Source organism: Carettochelys insculpta, chromosome 3, assembly GCF_033958435.1.
Source record: "Carettochelys insculpta isolate YL-2023 chromosome 3, ASM3395843v1, whole genome shotgun sequence".
NCBI classification, from domain to species: domain Eukaryota; kingdom Metazoa; phylum Chordata; order Testudines; family Carettochelyidae; genus Carettochelys; species Carettochelys insculpta.
The window spans coordinates 151,303,216-151,327,850 of NC_134139.1; the positions used below are offsets into that span (position 1 = coordinate 151,303,216).

At 41.0% G+C, this 24,635-nt stretch overlaps 1 protein-coding gene across 2 annotated transcripts in view; it reads left to right on the forward strand.

The window, feature by feature from the left end:
• Positions 1 to 23,040, forward strand: part of SLC17A5 (solute carrier family 17 member 5) — a 46,332-nt gene extending 23,292 nt beyond the window's left edge. The window contains exons 6-11 of one of the 2 annotated variants that reach the window (XM_074991011.1): positions 1,111 to 1,229; positions 2,558 to 2,716; positions 7,310 to 7,442; positions 14,605 to 14,752; positions 18,509 to 18,599; positions 21,357 to 23,040. In XM_074991011.1, the coding sequence (XP_074847112.1) occupies positions 1,111 to 1,229; positions 2,558 to 2,716; positions 7,310 to 7,442; positions 14,605 to 14,752; positions 18,509 to 18,599; positions 21,357 to 21,494 (788 nt within the window). In that variant the 3' untranslated portion in view covers positions 21,495 to 23,040. Of the gene's footprint in view, positions 1 to 1,110; positions 1,230 to 2,557; positions 2,717 to 7,309; positions 7,443 to 14,604; positions 14,753 to 17,721; positions 18,460 to 18,508; positions 18,600 to 21,356 lie in introns of those variants that run through there. The other variant, XM_074991012.1, reaches the window with a different exon arrangement.
• The last annotated feature ends 1,595 nt before the right edge of the window (positions 23,041 to 24,635 follow it).

Here is a 24,635-nt window from a genome sequence, read left to right on the forward strand (position 1 = left end):
AAAATATACTATTATTATTATTTTATTATTATTGTGTATTTCCTCAGGAGAAATATAAGCGTTATTGTTTCAAAGCTGCTAAACATATTTTCATTCTGATCCAGACTTCCAAACTAAACATTAAAAACGTTGCTTACCTTGTTGCTTGAGTCTTCAGAGGAACTTCTGTATTTAATACAAGGTAAATTCCCATAAGAGGCTGTAAATTATGTTTTCACAAAGCAAATTTGTCCTTAAATTAGACTAAATGTTGTTACCCATCAAATATTTTGAGGTCAGCCAATGTAGAAAAACCTAGGGCATGAATTTCTTGTTTGCTCTGTGAAAAGGAATTAACTTTGCTCATGGAATAAACATGCTTTTCTATCTAAAGGCCTCAAAAGTAGCTTTAATGTGTTCTCCATTTACAGAGTGATACATTTTTGAGTTTCACTAACAAAGCCACAGGAGTTGTGGTGGGGATTCACTAAGGAATTCCTTGAAAAGTGGGATGTAGTCCTCTTACTGAGAATCATGTTCTAAAAGCTGGCTGCATCTCAGCTCTCACGCTTCAAGAAAAGCAGAAGTGTATTTGAAATGGTCACCATAGGTTCAACTGCTGCTTTGGACAACCCTTCGCCAGCATCTGGCTTACTTCATCATCTACCTCTTATTTTGAGAGGAAGCCAGGAGTAAATTATGAAGTATTAAACAGTTCCTGATTTCATGGTCCTAAAAAGCAAAATCAGTCCTAACTTCTAAGGAGAAAAGAGAGGTGATAATTCAAAGACAAAAAATTTGGATAAACTAATGGAAGGAGAAAAACAAATACAATTGGAAACAAGTACAATTGAATAGCACTGCCATTACTGCAAATAAGGTCACTTTTAAGATGTCTCTATGCTTAGTCCTTCATTTGTATACTTGCCCACACTTCAATGTTAAGGTCCATACTCTGTCTCCACCTAGTTTATTAGCAGGGCTGTTGGTATGAGGGTAATAGTTTGGCCCAAATATTCTAATACCAGTTTTTTAATTGAGAGACTCATTTTTCTGTTTAGTGGTTTTAAGAGTTTGTGTAGTAGTGGCAGCATTCTTTAATTTAATTGCAGCATTTGTTTTAAATGTAAGGTGCACTTGGAGTATTATGGTTCCTCTTCTGGATCTGGTTGGTGAGTGATAGTCCAGAAACTCACAGAAGAATCTCTCCCACTGAAAGAGAATACATTCTTTCTTCCCTTAAAGATCAGGTGTGTAGCTTTGATTCAGTTCCTTTTTTATTTAAATAAGAGGAGGGGCTACTGTAGGACAAGACCTGCTATAATGCCAAAGGAAAAAATTGAAGCTTAGATCAACATTCTCAATCTGAAGTAACTAAGTAAACTTTTAAAAGGCAAATAAAACAAGGGATGTTAAGATAGTAGGCAATTTGTTTCTCGCTGATCTATCAATCATGAAGAGAGAAACCTGGCAAAAAGCAAGTTTATCTTTCAATGTGTTTAATCAAAAAGTAGCAGGAATGCGTGTCAGTTTTGCAAATATCTCCCTAAGTTGAACCCAGTGTGACAATACGCAGGTGCATGTCATACACATTTTCTAACAATATGGGTTTCCTGTTAAGTAATTTGCATTACAATAGATTTTTTTCTGCCTAGACAATATAGGTTGTGTGCTTTTAATAAAGGAAAATAATTGGGAAATGCAGACTCTAGAAATTGGTATGATTCTACGCCTAAAACTAGCATAAAACAACGATTGAAAAACCCTTACCATAATGTAGATTTTAAAAAAAAAAAAAAAAAAAAAAGAAAAGTGGAGCTCGTATTTTCAGATCATTAAACTGGAACATGAGAATCTCCATATTTGGAATTTTTAAAAAAGCTTCAAATTTGATGAGTGTTTTGTGTGTGTACAGAAGCCCATAATTCAGAACATGAATGTGCTATAATGATGATTAACTACAAGACATGCAAGCAGTGTATGTTGCAGTGGATGGTGCTCTCAGTGCTCAAGAACCCAGAGTAGGAGATATTCCGTACAAATGTGTCTGAAGAGTGACCTTAAGTCCCGAATTGTTGATAATAGTAAGGTGGCAGTAATTAACTTAGTACAGAAGACAACAAAATTCTGATTCCAAAACTACTTGAAATCGTTGTGGGTTTCCTACATACCAAACAGAATAATGTTTTGCTTGTCCTATATGTTTTAATACTTCTTCAGTGAAGCCTCTTTTTCTCGCATGCATGCACACACGCGCACACCAGTTTTGCCTACATAACAAAGTAATTGAGAGAGTAAACTGACTTTTATATTGTTGGGCTCAGTTGGAATGGATTTTTTTAAATAAAAAGTCAAAAAAAAGAGAGAATAGACTTCTGACTTTCCTCTTGCTTCCTAATTTGTCAAATTTTATTTAGTTTAATTGCTCAGATTAGCATAAAGAACATGCATCTATGGGTTCAGGCAGACTTTGAATGTGCTGTTCAAAATGCAAAATAATCAGATTTAGGTAAGTTTCAAAATATCTAGAATAAATATTCCTGTGAGTTGTCCTGATGATTCTCTTTTGTTTTCCTAGCTTTCTACTCAAAAGTCTGTACCTTGGGTACCTATGCTGAAATCCTGTCCACTCTGGGCTATTGTTGCAGCACACTTTTCTTATAACTGGACTTTCTACACTCTTCTCACCCTGTTGCCTACATACATGAAGGAAATCTTGCGATTTGATGCACAAGAGGTGAGATAAACAAAAATATGCTAATCCATTTCCTGTTATAGTTCATGACTTGGTTTTCCTCCATGTAGTATGGTGGTGATATGGTCTAGTGTTGAGAACAGGATACTTAGACAGGAATCTTGGCTTTTATCCCAGATAGTCACACTGACGGGTGTTTAGGAAACTGTGCCCTTTGCCACCCTCTCTGCCGAGGCCCAAAGTTTCAAAGGGGCCCGGAATTCAGGATGCCACTGCTGAAGTATCAGCAATGGCAGCCAGATCTCCAGGTCACTTTGATGTGCCAGTAGCACTGTTCTGCCACTCCGCTTCACGTGGAGGGGGCGTGGGACAACACTGCAGTCTTGACAGTGCTAATGGCTGATTACCCTCTCCCTCCCCTTTCTGCCCTTGGCCCCACCTGTTCCAAGAATGCAGAACCAGGCCCCTGTCTCACCTTGCCCCGGGGCCTGTGAGGGCTGTAGGCCCCTCTGACCCCAGATTATCATTGGCATGTCATCTCTAGCCTCTATGCATTGATTTTGTTTCCTGCTGATGTCCATTAAATTATGCCATAGCTACTAACCTTGTTCAACTGCATTGTATTCTCTTGCTTTTGTTCTTCTAGTTTTTTGTTTTCATTGTTCTCACAAAGGATGTTTTTTGTTTGGATTTTTTTACAAAAAGGAGAAGGTGGCACAGGGATGCGGGGGGTGGAGAGTGGAGGGAATAGAATTCCTAAATAAATACTTTTCGTGATGTGTAAGCCCAAACAAAGAAAGGAAGAATCTGTATGCTGAAAGCGGCATGAATTCAAGGAACAAGAGAAGCGCAGGTAGAACCTAGTAAAGTATCAGTTAATAAAATACATGTATGTCTCTGGGACTAAATGGATCATCTGAGATCCTGTCATTTTCTGTCAAGGGACCTAGTTACAGGGACGTCCACTTGCAAATCACTTTTGCTGTTGGATTTTGTCTGTTATTAAAACATCCAAGATTACTGTAGCTGAAAGATTAGCTGGGAAAATACTTTTGCTTGCATATATTTATTTTTCTTGTGCATTTGTTACTGCTTTGTGCACAGTCAAGTTCATAATTTCCCCAGCATAGTTGGCTTGTCTTTATGGGGGGATTGGTGTTTGGTTGTTTTTTGATTTGTCTGTCTGGTGCGGCTTGTTTGTGGGAGAAGAGGCAATGATGGCAATTCTACCTGGCAACAAAAGTAAGAGAAATGATAAAAATAAAAATATTCGGGGGAGGGTGATGTGCAAGTATAGTATTTGTAACTGCTGATTCTTTTTGAAGCATCTGGCATTTGCCGCTGTTGAAAGACAAGGTACCAGACTAGATGGACCCGTGATTTGATCCATTATGGGTAGGGTGACCATCTGTCCTGTTCTAAATGGAACAGTCTCTTATTTAAGGTTTCTCGTGGGTGCCTTATCTTGTTTTGAAAAACTGGCAAATTGTCCCGTTTTCCAATCTGGCGCTCCCCCTGCTGGTCAATCCACCATCAGTGAAGCCACAGCAACCTCCTGCTAGTGGCTGACAGGTGAATGCGTGGCAGCCCGTGGCCAGCAGACAGTGCTTTCAGGCAGGGCTGCAAGGGACAGAGGCGGACACACACACGAAGACAGTCACGGGAGAGGCAGCCTTTGTGTAATAGAGGATTAGAATACATGGGGTGAGTGGGTAGTGTGTGCACCCTACGACAGTATTTCTCAATGTGGGGGGAAGGACCAGCCCTTTCAGGCTATGAGCCTGAAGCCCTGATACCTGGCACCTGCTGTGGGGCTGAAATCTTGATTCCCAGTGGCCCCTTCCATACTGAAGTGCCAGGATTCCCTACTCCTCCCCAGGCTGAAGCCCTGATTTTTGCTGCCCCTGAATCCACAGCACGCACCCTAGGTCCAGACCTTTCCCACCCACAAGCCATGAGTGGTGGGGTGAGAACAGCAGGACTGAATCCTGCATGCCCAGTGCTCCTTGTTGGGCAGAAGCCTTCAGAGCCCGTGGACAGTGTTGTGGGGCTCTCTAGCAAGGGCCATGCAGTCCTGGGAACAGCTCTACAGCCCTTTGTCTCCCTGGCCAAGTCAGATGCAAGAGCCCAAGCCACAAGAAGCTGCTCCTCTGGCTGGTGCCGTGGCCACACACACAGCCCTAGCCCCTGCCTGCACCTTGAGCTACCCTCCTGAGCGCACACAGCCCCTCGCTATCCCCTGCCACAAATGGAAGCCAAACACCTTTGGCAATCTATCACAGGATCTAAAGGGAGGGAACAAAGGGAGACAAGTGAACTGGCTTGCCCATATTCACCCAGCAGGTCAGTGGATGAGCTTAGTGTCCTGATTCCTAGACAAGTACCCAAGGCACTTGACTGCCATGCTTACATTAAGAAAATTCCAGCATCACCGTTGAAATAGTTTGCCAAGAGAAGTAGGTGGGAACAAATTCAGAGATGCTCAGAATTAAATAAGAGCTTGGAAGGATACAACAGTCTGCTTTCCTATTTAACACTGGTGGCTGCATGAGAACAGTCAAGATCTGCTGGCTAAAATCTTCAAACAAGCCCATGACAGAGGTGTCTGCCACCACAGCCTTTGAGTCCGGTACTTTGTAAAATGCTGCTGCTTAAACATTAGCAAGTATTGTGAGGAGTTCAGCTTTTCTGTATCCCTGGTGTTTTTAGACAAGGTGACTTCAGAAAGCCACATGCTTGACGTTTTAAAAAAAAAAAGTTACTTGCATAAGAGTGTCATATTAGCCTGTTGCTACATTTTCCGTTGGGAATTACATTAACATTTAAAATGCAATGCTGCCACCCGGTGTCAAAACTATTGTGGTGTCTGGTGGTCAGCTAATAGAAAGGAAGTAGTTAAAATGCTGATAGATACTTGAAAGGCACCTCAAAAAGAGGGGGGTCTTTAGCACTGAAACGCCCTTCTGATTTTTAGGCGCTTTCACTTATTGCTGTTCTTAAGAGCAGAAGTTTAAAAAAGAATGTGCATCATCCTTGATCAGGAGAAGTGCTGTTGGGATGAGACTTCTGCTTTAGTTTTCAAATATAGCAATAATTTTAAAATTAAATGTCATGCAGAAATTTCTCATTTCCTGATTTATTTAAAGAACAAAAAAGAAAAATGTGGATCAATATTTTATGCATATCACTTAAATGGCTAAGTGATGTAGCCCATCCAGTGGAAATCCAAACACCTCTAAGGCAAAGATTAGGCCAGATACTTGCAACTTACACTGGAGAATCAGCTACCAAGATAAAATGAGAAGGCAAAAAATGAGTGTTTTTGGCACCCATATAACACAGTTCATCAGTTTGGATTACATCAGATGAACCACTTGGAATAATCCAGAGCACAGTAAGCACCCAATGGTGCTTCTGTCAAAGTGTGTGTTGCCATGGGCTTAGTGGCAGCACTGGGAGCCTGTAAGGATATAGAAATTGCTGTAGTGGATAAGAAACCCCACAAAAGGCAGATGTCTGACCCACCCACATTAGGTCTCAACTGGATCTCGAATTGTTAGACAGTGGATTAAACTCTGAATGAGGAAGCTTAATATGATTTAACAAAATATTTGTTAGACATAAGAATTGTAACTCATACACTTGGCCATTTGCTATATGTTAACCTGATTATATCGAGTTTTTATTCTTCTTTTCTCTTCTGTCCTTTTAATTGTGGTGTTGGCTTTCACCAAACAATTCTTTCCAAGCCCATTTTTGTTAAACGGAATCCTTATTAGAATTGGGGCTTGTCTACACTGCTTCCCCTGCCGCCCCGCCAAACAAAAGTCTTTTTTTTCTGACCCCCCTCCTGCCCCCCCTTTCCCCCAAACAAGCATTCACACAGCCAAGCAGGGTAATTTGAGATGAGGGTTTTTCCCTTAAAAAAATTTTTCCAGCTCTGCAAACAACTTGTGCTGCCTCCACCCTTCAAGGTAAAAAAGGAATGTGTGAGAACAAAGCACAGTTATTATTGGCTCATGTGAAGGTTCCTTTTGCAATACAATCAGGTCCCAACATTCGTGAACTTAAGGCTTGCGGATTCAATTATTTGCCAGCGGGGTTGCCGCTTCCCCAGGGCGGAGAGCGCCAGCAGCCGCCGCCTCGCTAGGGCTCCAGGCAGAGAGCACCAACAGCTGCCGTATTTGTGAAATTCAACATTTGTGAGGGTTCTTAACACCCAACCTTCGCAAATGTTGCAACCCTGCTGTACTGTGCCTGTAAATGAGAACGCTTCATTTTGTGTCTCTGTGAATGTGATTTTATTACTTTACTTAGGACATTAGAACATTGGAAAAACTAATGTAGGAAAAACATGTAGTGTAGATGTAGCCTAACTTTGTGATGGCCTCTTAGCAGTATTCATGGACTCCTACATTCTAAAACTTTGTATAATAATTATGTGAGAAAAGTAGTGATCTGCCTCTATCACCAGATACTTGTTTGTCATGTGAAAGAATAGATGGAGAGCCTGTTGGTTCATTTGACAGTTTTAATGGAGCTAAGTATCTTCTTATCGCTGCAGCACAAGTACTTTTTAAGAATGTTTTGTTTGTTTCAGTATTTTAAGTTACCCATCTTTTTGTTTTTCTCCAGAATGGAGTTTTATCTGCACTACCTTATTTTGGATGCTGGGTATTTATGATCCTGTCTGGTCAAATTGCTGATTACTTGAGGGAAAAACGGAACTTGTCCACTGTGTGCGTGCGCAAAACATTTACTGTAATAGGTAGGTAAATTATGTGAATAATGTACACATTTTTTCTTCGCTATAGAAGACTTAATGGGATCTAGTTAGGGATAACATAGGCATTGTGAGTTTGACTCCTTTATAGTCTGCTGTCAGTCCAATATGTGTGTTTCATGTGAGGTGCTGTTCTTCAATCTTGGTGAGCTCCAGATGTTGAGGGGCACATGCAGATGTTGTACCAAAGTGTATGTTTGCTTACTGGACTAAACATCAATATTATGCTATTTTCTAAAGTTCCTTTGGACCTATGGGACTTAAGTTTGACTGTTTAATAGGCACTAATCATACGCTGGCCAATTTAGCTTGGGTTGCCTTTTCTTTCTGTGACTAATTTTAAAAAAGGTCCCCTTCCTATTTTAAATTTGAATTATGCTCTTAAGAGGTGAGCTGCAAATGTTTTTACAGGTTCCTTTGACTATTGGATATGCTCATTATACCAGCAATGGATGGATTAAGAAGGGTGTTTGGCACATTTAAAATTTAGAAATGTTCGAACGTTTTGTGTCCCATGCTTTTCAGGGCACAGTATGACTGAAAGCATTAAATGTCAGACCTTCTTGTCTAAATGATAAACATGCTGGGGGGTTTTTCCTCACTGATCTACACTGAAATGTCTTCTGGGAAAAATATTCATCTATCAAGCATTTATCAGTCTTGTCCTCTAACAAGCAAAGATGAATGCGAACGGTTCGATCAGAGATCCTCTTGAGCCTGTTACCTGATGTGATCCAACCGCTGATCCCACCTACCTTCCCTTTGATGCAGGGCCAGAAGCTCTGGTATCCACAATAAATGCACAGAGTTGGGGTATGTAATATTTAGAGGATGTCACGGCACAGGTGAGAGAACCAATCTTGGTCAAATTGCTTAAAACCAGGCCACTTACAGCCCAGATGGGGGGCGGGGGTCTCCTCAATAAGGTGAACCAAGTCAGATGCAAAGGTACCTCTGCCAGCCCCTCTGGCCAACCAGAAGCTATACAAGCAAACACACAGATTTTCCAGCAGTTCCTAACACCCAAACCAGCAACCCTCCTTATTCAGATGAGAGGTTATGAAAACCTATTTCACCAAATCCACACAGATTCTTCCAGCCCCCAGAGGGGCTAGCCACATTCCCAGGTCAATATCTACTTAGATCTTATCCAAAACAGCATGCTGTGTGAGTCCTTTAGAATCTAAAGAATAGGGTGAGAGAAAAATTGTTAAAGGGGTAAATTACATACATCAGTTAAAGCTATTGCTGCAGGATACGGCTGATGGTACAAGCTGCTGTCCTGAATGTCTCTGAAAATACATCCCCTGAGGGACGGGTCCCAAGTCCGTGCAGGCTTACTTCGTGAAAACTGAAGACGAAGATGGCAGACCCACTATTTCAAAGTACCAGGTGCGGAATGTCTACACACGTCCTATTTCAAAGTTAAACTTCTAAATAGGGTACTACTCCATTACTGGGAACAGAGTAAGGACTTTGAAGTTGAGCTCCCTTACTTCGAAGTTAACTTCGAAGTAACACAAAACGTGTGTAGACGCTTGACACGCTACTTCGAAGTTAACTTCGAAGTTCATTGCTAGTGTGGACACAGCCTAAGAGAAGTTGCTACAAATCATATTTATCACCCTAGTCCTTATTTCCAGTATAGTTCTTCACAAGCCAGAGCTGATCTCTTTTTCTGTGGGCCCAGCAATGCTCCTCCACTCCTCCTGCTAGTTCTTTTCTTTTCCAGGTGTTCTTGTGTATTTTCTTAGGTTGGAGGAGCAGTTTCCAAAGCCAGCTTAAGACAATCCTTGTTGATCGCCCTCTCTTAAATAGAATTTTGCCAGGGCAGGAATCCTTTATTCAGTTTTTTCCCAAGGGTACCACATTTCATGAGGGATTCTAGCATCACGTGGCACAGTTACCTGTCTTCGTGGGACCAACTCGAGTTTGGGTTTACAGGAAAAACAAAACCATTTACAGATCATTACCTTGAACAGTGGGCCATTAATTTCTTTAAGTACCACTAATGGCTTTCGCTAGAGGACTTAACTTAATAAACAGATTTCTACTTTATATTTCTAACTCTCATACAAGAATGATACATGCACACAAATAGAATATACATGAATAACAAGCTCCTGAATGATGGATTACTTGCCCCATTTTGCATAAAATATATTCAAGTTGTGCATGTTCATATTTGAAAACACATTGCCATAAAAATATGGGGCGCATATATTCACCATGTACCCATCTCCTTAAAGCAACCTTTGCTCTCTGATTTCTCAGAAAAAAACAGGTTCTGCTGGGGTAGAAATTTTGTTTTTACAGTGCTTGCATCAAAAGGCTGAATTTTCTGAAGTTAGTGACTGAGGGAACCATTATAAGTCAGTCATTAAAACCACTGAAAGTCATTAGAACTTAGCCCTGGTCTACAGTCAAAACTTACATCAGTATAACTTAATCGTTCAAGGGTATATAAAATCTACACCGTTAAGCCATGCAGTTTCATCAACCAAACTCTTGATATAGACAGCACTATGTTGGTTGGAGGGCTTCTCCCACTGATGTATCTACTACCTCTCAGCTGCCACACTGCAGGCCTGCAAGTGTTGACAAGTCCTTAAACTTGCATGTTATTATCTGTAATTCAGTGCACTTTAGAATGTTATGAAATGGTTGTCACAAACTCATCTTGGTATCTTCCGAGTTGCAGTACCTGACTGATTTTAGTCAACCATACCCAAGAAAATCTTTAACTCTTATAATTTTTGCCTATACCAATACAGTAGGGTCTCGACATTTACGAGGGTCCGTATTGGGAACCTTCGCAAATGTTGACTTTCGCAAATATAGTAGCCCTCAGCTGCCAGCGCTCCTGCTTGGGGCCCTAGGGGAAGTGGTGGCTGCTGGCCACTCCTGAATAATTGAATTTGCAAACCAAATATTGAGACCCTACTGTTCATTGGAGGGGAAAATGGTTAGCTAATGAAACTGAAGAAGGGAAAAAAAGGACACAAGAATCCAGAAATACTTAGATATTTTTATAAGAAATTCTCTGCTTTCCCTAAGACTTCTTAACATTAAGCTTGAAAAACACATGATAAAAACATGTCTTCATGCTATCATGCAGCACATCCACCTGAAAAGAGGGCAAAGAAGAATGCACAGTTGCCAAAGATATCGGTAGAGCGTATATTTTAACTATTTTAAACCTGACTGTTACCTTTTCAGAGTAACAGAGAGGTAGCCATCTTCGTCTGTATTCCAACAAAACAGCAGAAATGTAGCACTTTAAAGACTAACAAAATGATTTGTTCGGCAATGAGCTTTCATGGGACAGACCCACTTCATCAGATCAATCTCATTTTCACTACGGACTGACATTTATAAGTACAGAGGAACAAAAAAATTGCAATAAAAACTGACAAATCAAGTATGTAGGACGGAAGGGGGTGGGATAGGAGAGGGGGGATAATTACAAGCATCTATGGAAGGGAAGCAGTTCTTGTAATATGTGAGGTAATTGGTGTGTCTGTTCACACCACGTGCTAATGTGTCAAAGTGGAATATGAACTGCAACTCGCAAATTTCTCACTCTAATCTGTTTTTAAAAACAACAAGAAGTCCTGAGGCACCTTATAGACTAACAGATATTTTGGAGCATAAGCTTTCGTGGGCAAAAACCCGCTTCATCAGATGTGCCTCTGACGAAGTGGGTCTTTGCCCACTAAAGCTTATGCTCCAAAATATCTGTTAGTCTATAAGGTGCCACAGGACTTCCTGTTGTTTTTGAAGATACAGACTAACTTGGCTACCTCTCCCTGAATCTGTGTTTAAATTCTCTTTATTCTAGGACACAGATTCTCAGACCTTTAACAGAATGGCCCACTCCATTGAAGTGTTCACTGACCAGCTTATATGTATTGAGATTCGTGATGTCTGCTCTGTGTCCATTTATTCTTTGGTGAAGGTTTGACCCAGTCTGTCCAATGTACATAATGGCATATATAATGTTGCTGGAAGTGCAGGAGAATGTGCCTTTGATCTTGTGAATAACATGTTTAGGTCCAGTGGTGGTATCCCCAGAATAAATATGTGGACAAAGTTGGCAGTGGGATTTGTTGCAAGGAAAAGTTCTAGGCTTAGTATTACTGTGGTGTAGCCTGTGATTGCTAATGAGAATCTTTTAGATTAGGAGGTTGCCTATAGGAGAGGACAGGCCTGTCACCTAGGACCTTCCAGAGTGTAGCACCATGATCTAGAATAGGCTGTAGATTTTTAATAACGTGTTGCGGGGGATTGAGTTGGGGGCTATAGCATTCAAGTGGTGTGGCATTATCTGTATGTTGACAAAATTCAGATTCTTGCATTTTGGTTGTACGTCTCAAGATGATCCAGAACTTAGCTCTTTCCAAGGGGCTCTTTATAACAGCTAGGACAACATACAGTAGGGTCTCAAGATTTGCAAACTTAATGTTCGCAAATTCAATTATTTGCGAGCGGCCGAGCAGCCACTTCCTCTGGATCTCCGGGCATGGCACGCCGGCAGCTGCTGCTTCTCTGGGGCATGGGGCGCCAGCAGCCGCCACTTCCCCTAGGGCCCCAGGCAGGAGCACTAGCTGCTGGGCTCCAGGCGGGAGCCATATTCCCAAAATTCAATATTTGTGAGGGTTCTCAACATGGAACTCTCACAAATGTTGAGACCCTACTGTACCACGTTAAAATTTTCTGAAGTTAACACCTTTTGAGGAGCATATGGGCCACCAGTTTAAACCGACTGTCTAAAGTAATGTCTTATAACAAAAAGCTAATCCATTAGAGTTTTCTGACAGATAGTATAATGTCTAAACCCGACTACAGAATTCATAATCTTTTGTTCCTGCCTGGTATCCGATGGTTTGAAAAAGCTCAGACTATTTTGAGTAATAACACACAGTGGTTTGAAGGTCAGGACAGTATTCCCAGATATTGTTTTGAATTCGAGTGGTGGTTTGGGTCACTTCTACCCACCCGTGGGTCTGTCCCATGAATGCTCATCTAATAAATAACACTGTTAGTCTGAAAGTACAGCTTTTTTGTTTTGCTATTTGCTAATATTTATGTAAGTTGGTTTCTTGCCACTCTAATGCCTGGGGGATGACTGTTCTCTGCAGGAAGACCTGTATTTGCATTTGAATTGGGGTATTTTGTGCCCAAACTTCAGTATTCTTTCACCTTTTGCTCATTATTGTCTCCTCTTAAAAAGTTTGTCACCCCTGAGGGAGCAGAAACAATGCCATGTGAGTTAGTAATGCATAGTCAAACTAAATGGCTCACAAACATCCATCCCACCCACTGAAAGTTGGTCAAATTAGGTTTACATCATTACCAAAAACGGATGTAAAGCTCAATTCATCAAAAGAAAGTGTTCAATTTAGGTAACTTATTCACCAAATATAATTCAGAGTTCTAGTCTTCTCCCATGTTATCTGCTATTACAGCATCTGTTGTTTTATCATAGCGTATATATGTAAAATCGACTTGATGTGATTGGATTAAATTAATGAGTATCATTTGCTTTCTGATGATGTTTCATCCAGTAAAGTCTGCTCTCCCGTCTGGGACTGGCATGGACTTCAACGAACTTATGCAGCATAGGTATTAGAGAAGTAGCCGTGTTAGTCTGTATCTTCGAGAACAACAAGAAGTCCTGTGGCACCTTATAAACTAACAGATATTTTGGGGCATAAGCTTTCATGGGCAAAGACCCACTTCATCAGATGCATGAGTGGGGGGGCAGTTTGCGGAGTATTTAAAGACCCCCCCCTGTTAAAATACACTGAGACTCCCCACCATTCATGCATCTGATGAAGTGGGTCTTTGACCATGAAAACTTATGCTCCAAAAATCTTTGTCTATAAGCTGCCACAGGACTTCTTGTTGTTCTTATGCAGCATAGGCATTCTGGATTCTCTTCTAATGGAGCCATAAAACTACAAATCTCCATTTTAGTTTAAATGGTACCAAGCTATGTTTTGTGCACTAGGTGGTAGTAGCAATATTGAAAATACATAACTTTTTTTTTATCAAAACAAAAAAGCAGTCAAGTGGCACTTTAAAGACTAACAAAATAATTTATTAGGTGAGCTTTCATGGCACAGACCCACTTCTTCAGACCATAGCCATACCAGAACAGACTCAATATTTAAGGCACAGAGAACCAAAAGCAGTAATCAAGGTTGACAAATCAGAAAAAAATGGTCAAGGCGAGCAAATCAGAGAGTAGAGGGGTAAAAGGGAGTGGGGGAAGGTCAAGAATTAAATTAAGCCAAGTATGCAAACGAGTCCCTACAGTGACCCAGAAAATTCCCATCCTGGTTCAAACCATGTGCTAATGTGCCAAATTTGAATATATTCAAATTATATTCAAATTTGGTACATTAACATGTGGTTTGAACCCGGGGTGGGAATTTTCTGAGTCACTACAGGGGCTCGTTTGCATACTTGGCTTAATCTAATTCTTGACTTCACCTCTGCCCCCCACCCCTCTACTCTCCAATTTGCTCACCTTGATCATTTTTTTCTGATTTGTCCTTCTTGATTACTGCTTTTGGTTCTCTGTGCCTTAAATATTGAGTCTGTTCTGGTATGACTATGGTCTGAAGAAGTGGGTCTGTGCCATGAAAGCTCATCACCTAATAAATTATTTTGTTAGTCTTTAAAGTGCTGCTTCACTGCTTTTTTGTTTTGATAGTATATAGACTAGCACAGCTCCCTCTCTGTTACTATTCAACTTTTTTTATATTTTTCCTTTGTATGATAAATAGCACTTACTCCAGGTGTACACAAAGTGGGGGTGGGCCTCATTTGGGAGGGGAGGTGTGAAACTTCATATGAGGGTGCAGCACGATCCGGTGCTGGGTCCCTAGGTCATATTTCAACATTTTTAATGAAATGGATGTTACTGTTTTTGAGTATGTGTATCCACATTTAAGTTTTTTCTTTTAATATGACCATAACTTAAATTTGTCATTTTGGATTACATTATATAGGTTGCGGGTGGTTGCTGATTACAGGGAGGAAAAATGGGGCCCAGCATAAAAAGTTTGCTCACTCCTGATTTGAGCATCTGCATGATGGAAAGAGTCTGGAGCTTTCTAAGTGACAATGTTGTTTTTAGGTATGATTGGACCTGCAGTGTTTTTAGTCGCAGCTGGATTCATAGGTTGTGACTACACATTGGCTGTTGCATTCCTAACCATATCAACAACACTGGGAGGCTTTTGTACATCTGGTTTTGGCATCAACCACCTCGACATAGCACCATCGTAAGTATTGCTGATGCTGTTTTTAGTACAGATGACATTTTGACGATATTCAACATGAATTAGCACTGAAGCCGAGTGCCCTGTTACATTTAGGGTTAAGGTTTGCAATGGCAAAGCATTATAACATTTTAGAAAGGTTAATTACATTTGAAAAATAGTGTATAAATTTATATAAAAATAGTGTATAAATTTGTGAGATGTTACCATTCCATAAGCAGTCAGCATATATAAATAAATATATTTATATTTACTGATTATGAGCAGATCAGTCCTTTGTACAATATTTTTCAATAATTAATAATAATTCAATAATTTTTCAATAATTGTGCAATTTTTCAAAAGAGAAGGCTAGATTCTAATTATCTGTACTCCTTTTAAAGACCACATAAATACAGATATGATATACAGCTGGAGAAATATGCAACTCTGTGTTGGATTTACCCTCGTACATAGGACACTTGTGGAATACAGGGTTTCTACGCTTATTGGGGCATATTCTCTGCTGTACCAGGCATCTGATCTCCGCAAACCAGGAGGAGAATAAATCCAATGGGCTGCTCTAGCTTGTACCAGCTGTCTATGACCCTCTTTCCCACACACCCACACACCCCATCTTTAGGAAGCTGTGGTTTAACGGTATAAACACGGTAATGGGAGTCTGGTACTTTTAATTTCTGTTGCTGCCACAGGAACCATAGACTGTGGTCATGCTCCTAACCCACCCCTTGTACTGGTAGCTGATTGGAGGGAGGTGAAGAGTCACCCTATTGGTTCTGTCCCCCTTGAGGATTTCCCAAAGGGGAGACTCGTGAGTGGTTTCTGCTTCCTTTGCACTATCTGATTATTTGCGGGTGTCAGAAAGGAATTCCTTCTTTGACAATCTGTTGCACAATTGTTTTCTTTCCCCACACTTCCACCTTCTTTTATTGCATCAGCAGCATGAGATGTAGATTCTGTGGGGGTCATCCTCAGCTGTGCATGTTAATGAGGACAGTATGCATGGCATCAGGTGAAGGGCCATGGTGGGTTCCAGTAGGCCATAAAGGGCCTCTTTAGCATGGTATTACTGTTGTTCTTTTCTTAAAACATGCAATTCACAGCTCTTCCCAAAGTAGTGAGTGAATTGTCAGAGAAGGGGTCAAACAAATTTTTTTTCCTGAAATTTCTTTCTTAAGAAAAATATCTAGATCCGCAGTGTCCAACGCACTAGCCATGTGTGGCTCTTTGGCCTGTTGAGTGCGGCTAGTTGGCTTGAACAATAAGTGTATTTTCAGAATCATGTGTCTAGTTCGCTCTAGTGGCTACTGCTTCAGACCTGGTTGGACACCACGGAGGTAGCTGTTCCAAATGAAATCAGATGACATGCAGGATTCTCCTCAAGCCAGTTCCACATTTTACCATTGGAGAAATATTTCATTGACCCTGTCAGCTTTCTTAAAAGCCAGAGAATTGGACTAAACATGTTGGAGAGAAGCAGAGTTCTGAACAAAGGAGATCTAGACTGAGGGTGATCAGCTTGTGGGGAGGCATGGTGGACCCTCAAGCAAGCGCCTGCCCCTTCTTTGCTCCGCACGGTCCTTGCCCAGGGCCAGTGGAGGACCACTCAGCTACCCACAAAGCACAAGCACTTACCATCGGAGCCCTGCTTGAAAACAAAATTTGTATCTGCATGTGTGCTGCTATCTGCGGAAGTGATTCACAGAGGATATCTGCAGATGTAAAGCTAATACCCAGGGATTTGCAAAGCTGTACTAGTAAATGCTTTATTCAGAGTCCTCAGAAATGTTCTGCTGATCCCATCTTGTATGCAGAAGTGCTGGAACAAGGAATGCTGTGGCATCCCCCTGGTTAAAGTGGTGCCCATTATGTACAGAGTTTACAGTTTGGTTCAAGTATCGGAGGGGTAGCCGTATTAGTCTGGATCTGTAACAGCAATGAAGGGTCCTGTGGCACCTTATAGACTAGCAGAAAAGTTTTGAGCACGAGCTTTCGTGAGCACAGACTCACTTCATCAGATGCTGGTCTTGGAAATCTGCAGGGCCAGTAGCTCTCAACACTCGCACTATACAAATTGTTTCTTATTGTACATACGCATCGTTGCCTTTTATAGGCCCTCCAGTGTGAGTTTTCTTCATGATCCCCTACCACCATAAGTAGAAGGACAGGGCTGTGGATCTCTCTTCAGGAAGGCTTTAGGTTCCATGGGGTGAAATATTAAAGTCAACAGGCATCCTGCCTTTGGATCTGAGTGGGCCAGAATTTCATCCCAATTGTGTTAAGCAATAAGTTAAACTAATACAAGCGTGTGGCAGGTATCATACATGGAGGAAGGCAATGCCATCCCAAACCGCCTCACCTGGCTGCCCATGCTCTGTCAGAGGCCCCCATGCTCCCTTCCACAGCCTGCTCTTACAGATGGCAGAGGCTGGGAAAGGCAGGCTGTGGGCTGGGCAGCCTCACCACCCTCCAGCTCCATGGAGTGCCAGGGAATCGGGGATGGCTGCAGCAGTGCTACTGGCTCCCTGGAGCTCTGTGGGCTGGGGGCCAGCAGTCCCATTGTGGGTGGGGAGAGCGCAGGGTGGGGCAGCTGTGGTCATAGTGGGTGCAGGGCCTTGGGTGGAAGGGGTCGGGCTGGGGGGTCTTGCCTCCACAAGCTGTGGGGTCAACTACTGTCCATGCTAATACAGCTATTGGGAATATCTCCTTTCCCTTTTATTAGCTCAGGGCCAACCTCAGTATTTTTATATGGCTTCTAGTGGCAGCAAATCCAGCCTGCAACCCATATCCTGTTACCCCTTTCTGCTTCTGCAATCCCTTGAGCTCTGATTTGGAATTATAACATTTCTAGTTCTAGTCTCACTTCTACCACCAACTTGCTTTAATGTTGTGCACTGCTAGAGCATTTTGCAAACATGGCGTCCATATGCCTTGCAACATTCCTATAAGAGGTAAATATATTCATTTTACAGGCACAAGGAGGAGAGACTGAGGCTCAAAGAGGTTAAGTGAGTTCTCAAGATCACAGGCCAAGTCGCGTCTAAGTAAGACTGCTGTGCGTTGTGTGAGCAGCATACGCTAGGATCCAAGAGAGGTCCAGATGTCTTCAAGTACACCTATGAAAATGGGGGGTGGAAACTAGGAATATGTCTGGCCTTAGTTAAACGCACCCATCATCTGTGGGCTACAGCCATGACCATACAAATCTGAAGGGAACAAAAGGAGCGTGTATTCCAAGGTCTTGAGTTGGTGGAACTAGTGCTTTGCAATAAAAGGTAACTGGAGAAATCCTTAATGCCATCTGTCTTATTAGCAGGGGCACCTGAGTCTTTGTCTATCTCTACACATCAGTCTGTCATGTTCCACAAACTACCCACTTCCACCTTCCTCCCCCTTTCTCTCCTCACCTTTCCAATAGAGCTATGTGAGACAAAGTGGCTGTGGCTTACCGAAGAGGGCATGGCATGGTACAAGAGGCTGTTCAAGACTCTTGGCAGTTCTCTTTGTTTTGGGCCTAACTTAAAGGTAACAACCTTACAACTGGTTAGCATGAAGCACCTAAACCAATAATGCATTTTAAGACGATACTAAGTTTCTCTTAAAATAAATAGGAGCCATTGCCATGCAAGTACTAACTTGTCTTTGTTTATTTTATGTAATCTGTTAGACTACAACTCAGAGTGATTTGGCTGCTAGAGCAAGCAGTTTCATCAAATATGGGAATAAGTTAATAAGCAGTGTGAACAATATCTTCTGCAGGTATGCTGGGATCCTGCTCGGAATCACAAATACATTTGCCACTATCCCAGGAATGGTGGGGCCAGTCATTGCTAAAAGCCTGACTCATCACGTAAGGATATTTGTTGGCTGTTTCATGGATGAGGTTTCCTGTGGTCTCTTGTAATGGACACTTTCCATTCGGTGATGGTGTTTTATATAAGAATAAAATGTGTTGTATGTGCCACTCTTACTCTTAGGTTGTTATAAACCTCTATGCCCTGGCTGCCAGACTGGCACTAAAATGTAAGGTTGCATTTTGAAGAGCCACATAGCATTCTAGATATCTGGCTGTGAGTGACTTAAGCTATGTCTTCACTCAGGTGGGGAAAAAAAAGGCGAGTGTATTTTATCCTGAGTTAGCTAACAAGTAAAAACTGTCACGTGGTATAAAATCCCATTGTGGACAAGACCATTATAGTTTCAACACGTTAACGGAATGAGGCAAACTCCTGCCTTCATTAGTTATGGAAGAATGATGCCATTTGTATCCTGAATTAAAAACGTATTATGGGTGTGACCATGTTTCCCATGGTCCCATAAAGTTTGTTTACAGCCACCAGTCTCAGTGTTTTGTGCTGTTATTTAGGTGTAATTTACGCCTAAATGGTCGTGTCTACAGTAGCCAAAAACTTCGAAATGGCCATGCAAATGGCCATTTAGAAGTTTACTAATGAAGTGCTGAAATACACATTCAGCGCATCATTAACATGCGGGCGGCCGCGGCACTTCGAAATTGCCGTGGCTCGTCCAGACGGGGCTCCTTTTCGAAAGGACCCCGGCAACTTCGAAGTCCCCTTATTCCTATGAGCAGGGGACTTCCTGCTCATAGGAATAAGGGGACTTCAAAGTTGCCGGGGTCCTTTCGAAAAGGAGCCCCGTCTGGACGAGCCGCGGCAATTTCAAAGTGCCGCGGCCGCCCGCATGTTAATGAGGCGCTGAATGTGTATTTCAGCACTTCATTAGTAAACTTCTAAATGGCCATTTGCATGGCCATTTCGAAGTTTTTGGCTGGTGTAGACGTAGCCAATGTCTCCTAGGAGCCCAGTAAGCTGTGGAAGTGTTGATAAGGCTTCTAGAGAATATTGGCCTCCCATGATGCAGCAAATTCTCTTGTCTGGAACCAGTCAAATCCGGAGCATGCTGAACTAGAGAGGTTCAACCTGTATTTATTTGTAATGCATATCTTGGGATTTTAGTGTATAACCTAAAACATGATACAGTTCCTCAGAGACTTGAATTAGATACCCCATCAGAGAATTTATTCCTAGCACTACTCAGTCATAAAGTGTGAAACAATTGTGTATGTATGAAAATGCTTTTCTTTTAGAATTATGGGTAGAATTTATTTAAGAATACGTTAGGGCGGGCAAGTGGGATGAGTGACTTTACTTGTACAATTGGTGAATTGAATAACCAAGCAATAAATTGCTCCTACTATTGCCTTGAAAAACACTGAAGTATTATTTAATCCTCTGGGTCCAAACAGATCAGCTTTGTCTGGACAGCTTAACAAAAATTTTCTTCTATGCTGTTTAGTCTGGTGTTAATGTAGTCTCTTTCAGCTACTCTTTTCCTTTCTTTACCATTATGAGTAATGACATTTTGCAAGCTTGCTTGAAGTCACCTGCTATTTTAAAATGGTGTTTTAACCTTAAAACGTCTACATATGTGAACTTCTGTATTGATTTGAGATGTGCTAGGCAACACCATTCATGCACCCTAAACTTTTTAGACTACAAATATTCATCCTAGGTTCAGTGATACCCCTTCACTACCATTAGTTAACTTCTCTGTGGGCCAATAACCTGATATAAAACTCATGGGGGAAACAGTAATAAAGTAACAAATAATAAAACTGGTTAGCCATAAAGCATAGGAAAGATTTGTGCTGCTCTGAAAACTAAATAGTCCTTTCCAATTAGGCTTGTTCTGCATGAATTATTTTAGCCCAGATACAATTTTGAGATACAGGTTGAACCTCTCTAATCCAGAATTCTGTCATCTGGCAACATCCCTAATCTGGCATGATTTTACTTAGCCAGGTGACCACTTATTATGGGTGTGGCCAAGTTTCCCGCAGTCTCATAAACTTTGTTTCCAGCCGCCAGTCCTGGCTCTTAGTGATTTGTGCTCTTATTTAGCTGTAATTTACCCCCTAAATGTCTTCTAAGAACCCAGTAGGCTGTGGAAGTGTTGGTAATATGCTAGGCAATATTGAGTTCCCATGGTCCGGCAAATTCATCTGGCACTGGTCACGTCCCAAGGGTGCCAGATTAGAGAGGTTAATCCTGTAATACATTCAGATCTTGTCTAGCTTTGTTACATGACCAGCTGTTATCATAATCTTAGTAGAATATCATTTTAAAATGCATTTTTTTAAAATTCATTTGTCTTGTCTTGTACTGCTATTTAAGTTGACCAGTTGTGGTTATAATTCTTTTGATGCCAATATAAAACTGTACTGCGTAGGATAATCATTTGAAAAGATTGCATGTGGAATAGTAACAGAGAGAGAGCCATGCTGGTCTATATACTGTGAAAACAAAAAAGCAGTCCAGTATCATTTTAAAGACTAACGTAATAATTTATTAGGTGATGAGCTTTCATGGGACAGACCCACTTCTTCAGATCTTAGCCATACCAGAACAGACTCAATATTTCTGGTATGGCTGTGATCTGAAGAAGTGGGTCTGTCCTACGAAAGCTCATCACCTAATCAATGATTTTAGTAGTCTTTAAAGTGCATGTGGAGTATGTCTTGATAGTAACTCTCCATTATAAGATATGATGCTGTAAACTGATTCCTTTTTTTTCCCTCTCTTGACAGAATACTGTGGGAGAATGGCAGAATGTTTTCTATATCGCTGCTTCTATTAACTTATTTGGAGCAATATTCTTTGCACTATTTGGCAGTGGAGAAGTGCAGGACTGGGCACTCAATGGCCGCCACTTACATAGAAACTGAATGAGTTACTGAGATAAAGGCTATACTGAATCACTGTACTAAAGTCACGTGACCTGAAAAGTGCCTTTCATATTGATGCCCAAAAAGCTACGAAAGCTTTTCAGTTTAATCATTTTATCTGTGTACTGTTTGTACTGGAAGTCACTTGACAGTGCATGTCTGTTATTTCTGTAATAAGAAACTATGTAACTCTAGTAGAATAGCCTTATGCCAGAACTCCATATCAGATAATTGATCTGAAACTTAGGATTTTAAATCATTGTGCGGGGCACCATTTTCTGCCACCTCTGAATACACTCTAAGCTAAAACGGGTAGGAAGCTATCTTCTGTCATTGGCATGGCAGAGAAGAGAGAGAAGGGATTGTGTATATTGTTGGGGAATGCTATGTAATGAGGAACCTTTTTTTTTTTTTTAATTTTTATAATGAAGTTGATGTGCTTCAACAACTTTAATGTGCAGGAATTTCCTGGCTTTCTCAAGTTTTTATTATATTTTAATTATTTTTATCAATATTTTAATTGGTGCTCTATGCTCTGTTCTGCTACACACACTTGCAGTGTGTAAATGTTCATGCTCAAGAACATGCGTGCACAATTAATTCAGTGTAATCAGACAGAAAATTTACATAAATAGCTTAAGTATGAGACAACAGCGCGACCCCTTCTCAGTAGGGTAATGTTGACATACCATACATTCCATGGCCTGTGCATCTACAAAAGGAGTACATTGCTATGGTTTGAACTCTAAGCATTGTGCAGATTGCACTGGAAATGGAATGGCTGAATGTATAAATTAAAATGACTTTTCAGTCTGACTACCTTTTTTAACCATAACAGAAAGCATGCAAAGCAGTGGAATTCTCAAATTCTGCTTGTATCATTGTGCAAATTTTCCTATAGAAATGTGCTAAAACAAGGCTAATGCAGAGAGTAAAAATATCACTTTTTAGTTTTCTTCTCCACTTGTTCTTGCCCTCTTCACAGATTTAAAAATAAATGTTACTGGGAGAGGGGGCAGGGCAACTTCATTTTTAGAAGTTGCCACAGGCATTTGCTGTTCTGAATCTGTGAGAACTGTGCTGTTAATACAGAATTCACATGTGAAACATTTTTACAGTAAATGGACACTTTGGATGCTACACACCCAGTTACACCTGCACCACAGAAGTTGAGTGAAAATTATAAGAATGGGTGACCGAAAATCTGAGGGACCTCACTTAGAATTGTCACTATGTCGAGCAGATAAAATTCCCTTTCCAAAGATTCCTGAATTGGAGCAAGTTGGTGAAGGACACATTGCTGTGTGTCTTCCACCTACCATCAAGTACAAAAGGAGGAGCCTGGCTCACTTGCTTACTGCTGCTCAGTGGAGCCTGGCTGATGTCATTTCCAGGAAATGACTACTGCCTCTCTTTACCAGCTTTAAGAATCATTTTGTTTTCACCTGCATCGAAGCATCATGTTGTCTTGCTATGGAAGTATGTTTAAAATTGTACTGTGTCACCTATTTGTCTCTGTAATAAATGGTACCAAATTCATGTGGAATTAACATTTGTACACGTGATTGTTACTGGAAAAGATCACTTCCCAAAACTGGTCTCAGCAGCAAATGTGCCAAATAGTCCTGAGGTTATTGGGACGAAGACCTGAACTAAGTTCTTTCCTGCCTTCTTGGGATGGTGCTGCGAAGTCAGATATGTGGCAGCATGGAGCAAGGCTTGTGTGGCCACTTTTTTAAATGGGCAACTGTTCTGCAACCTGAGCTTTATATTTTGGTATGTTCAGTCTGGCAACTCGCTCACCACTAACACTGAATTTCCAGAAGAGAAATGGAATCTGAGCATTATTTTTGTTTTCAGCTGAGAGATGACATTAAATACTGGGTCCAATGCCATTGATTCTATTTGAATTATCTAGGCCACATGATGGACTATTGGAATTACTGGTTTTCACATCTATTTCTTCTTCTAATCCCATGTATAATTGAGACAGGTGCTCTATGTTCCATTATTTTTTTAAATGAAAAGCTTTGACTGGAAAGTAGGGACAGAAAAATTAGACTAGGTCCCAAGGTTTATTTCTAGAAAGTGGACCAAGAGTATCTGGGGTCCTTATTCTGAAGAAATCAGAACATTTGATAATGCAGAGTTTGATTTAAGCACTCTTGTCCTGATCCAGTAAAGCATTTCAGCATACGCTTAACTTAATCTTGCAGGAGCAAGCCTATGTAATAGAAAACCTGTACTGAACTGTCAAAAATAATTTAAATGGTTATTGCACTTTTGTCTCCTCCCCAGGCTACTACTCCCTCTCCCTTCATCTGTTTGCTTGCTTCATTGTATTGTTTCAGAATGTTTTGGAGGCCCAAACTGACACCTTAAAGGGTCTTGATTTTCCAGAAGGGGCTGGGCTCCCCAATCGGGTCTTGTTAAGTTTCACATTGAACACCAAAAATCATGAATTAACTTTAAAAAACTGTGTCTGCATACTTCTTGTATTTATTTATTTTCCTTCTTAGCCTGGATAACTGGTTCCTTACTTCATTTGGTCAGCTACTATTTTTAATATAAGTAAGAGTGTTCTGTGCTTCTGTGTGTGTCACACCTTATTATAGTCTTCCCTGAGTAGCTAGTCACCAGGCCATCAGCTGATCGCTTCTCGGAGACTGAACTCTTCCTGTCAAACACCCTCTCAGGCAGTAGCTTTTATTCTCAAAGGATGTTTATTTAGTGTTACCATATTTCCTCTTTCGAAAAGAGGACAGCTCTGAGAGGGAGTGTATCGGTATCTACCAACTCACTCTGGAATAATGTACAAAGTATACTAATACTGTCATACAATGTGAGTTGGTAGATACCAGTACGGATACACTCCCTCTCAGGAGTGTTGGTTTTTTAAATATGGTAACTGTAAATGTTATTTTTCCCATCCTGATGTTTCTGGAATAATTTGTTTCCACCCATTACAACTGGTAATTGAGTCTAATGGACATCTCCCTATTTTCAGAATTTGTCATGAAGAGATGACGACAGTGTGAAACAAGACCTGGAGATTGTAAAGGTGGCCTGACAGCTCCCATCTTAAATATTCTTCCTCCATGTTAATACTTCTGTACTAGGAAAGTCTACTGTCCATTCTTA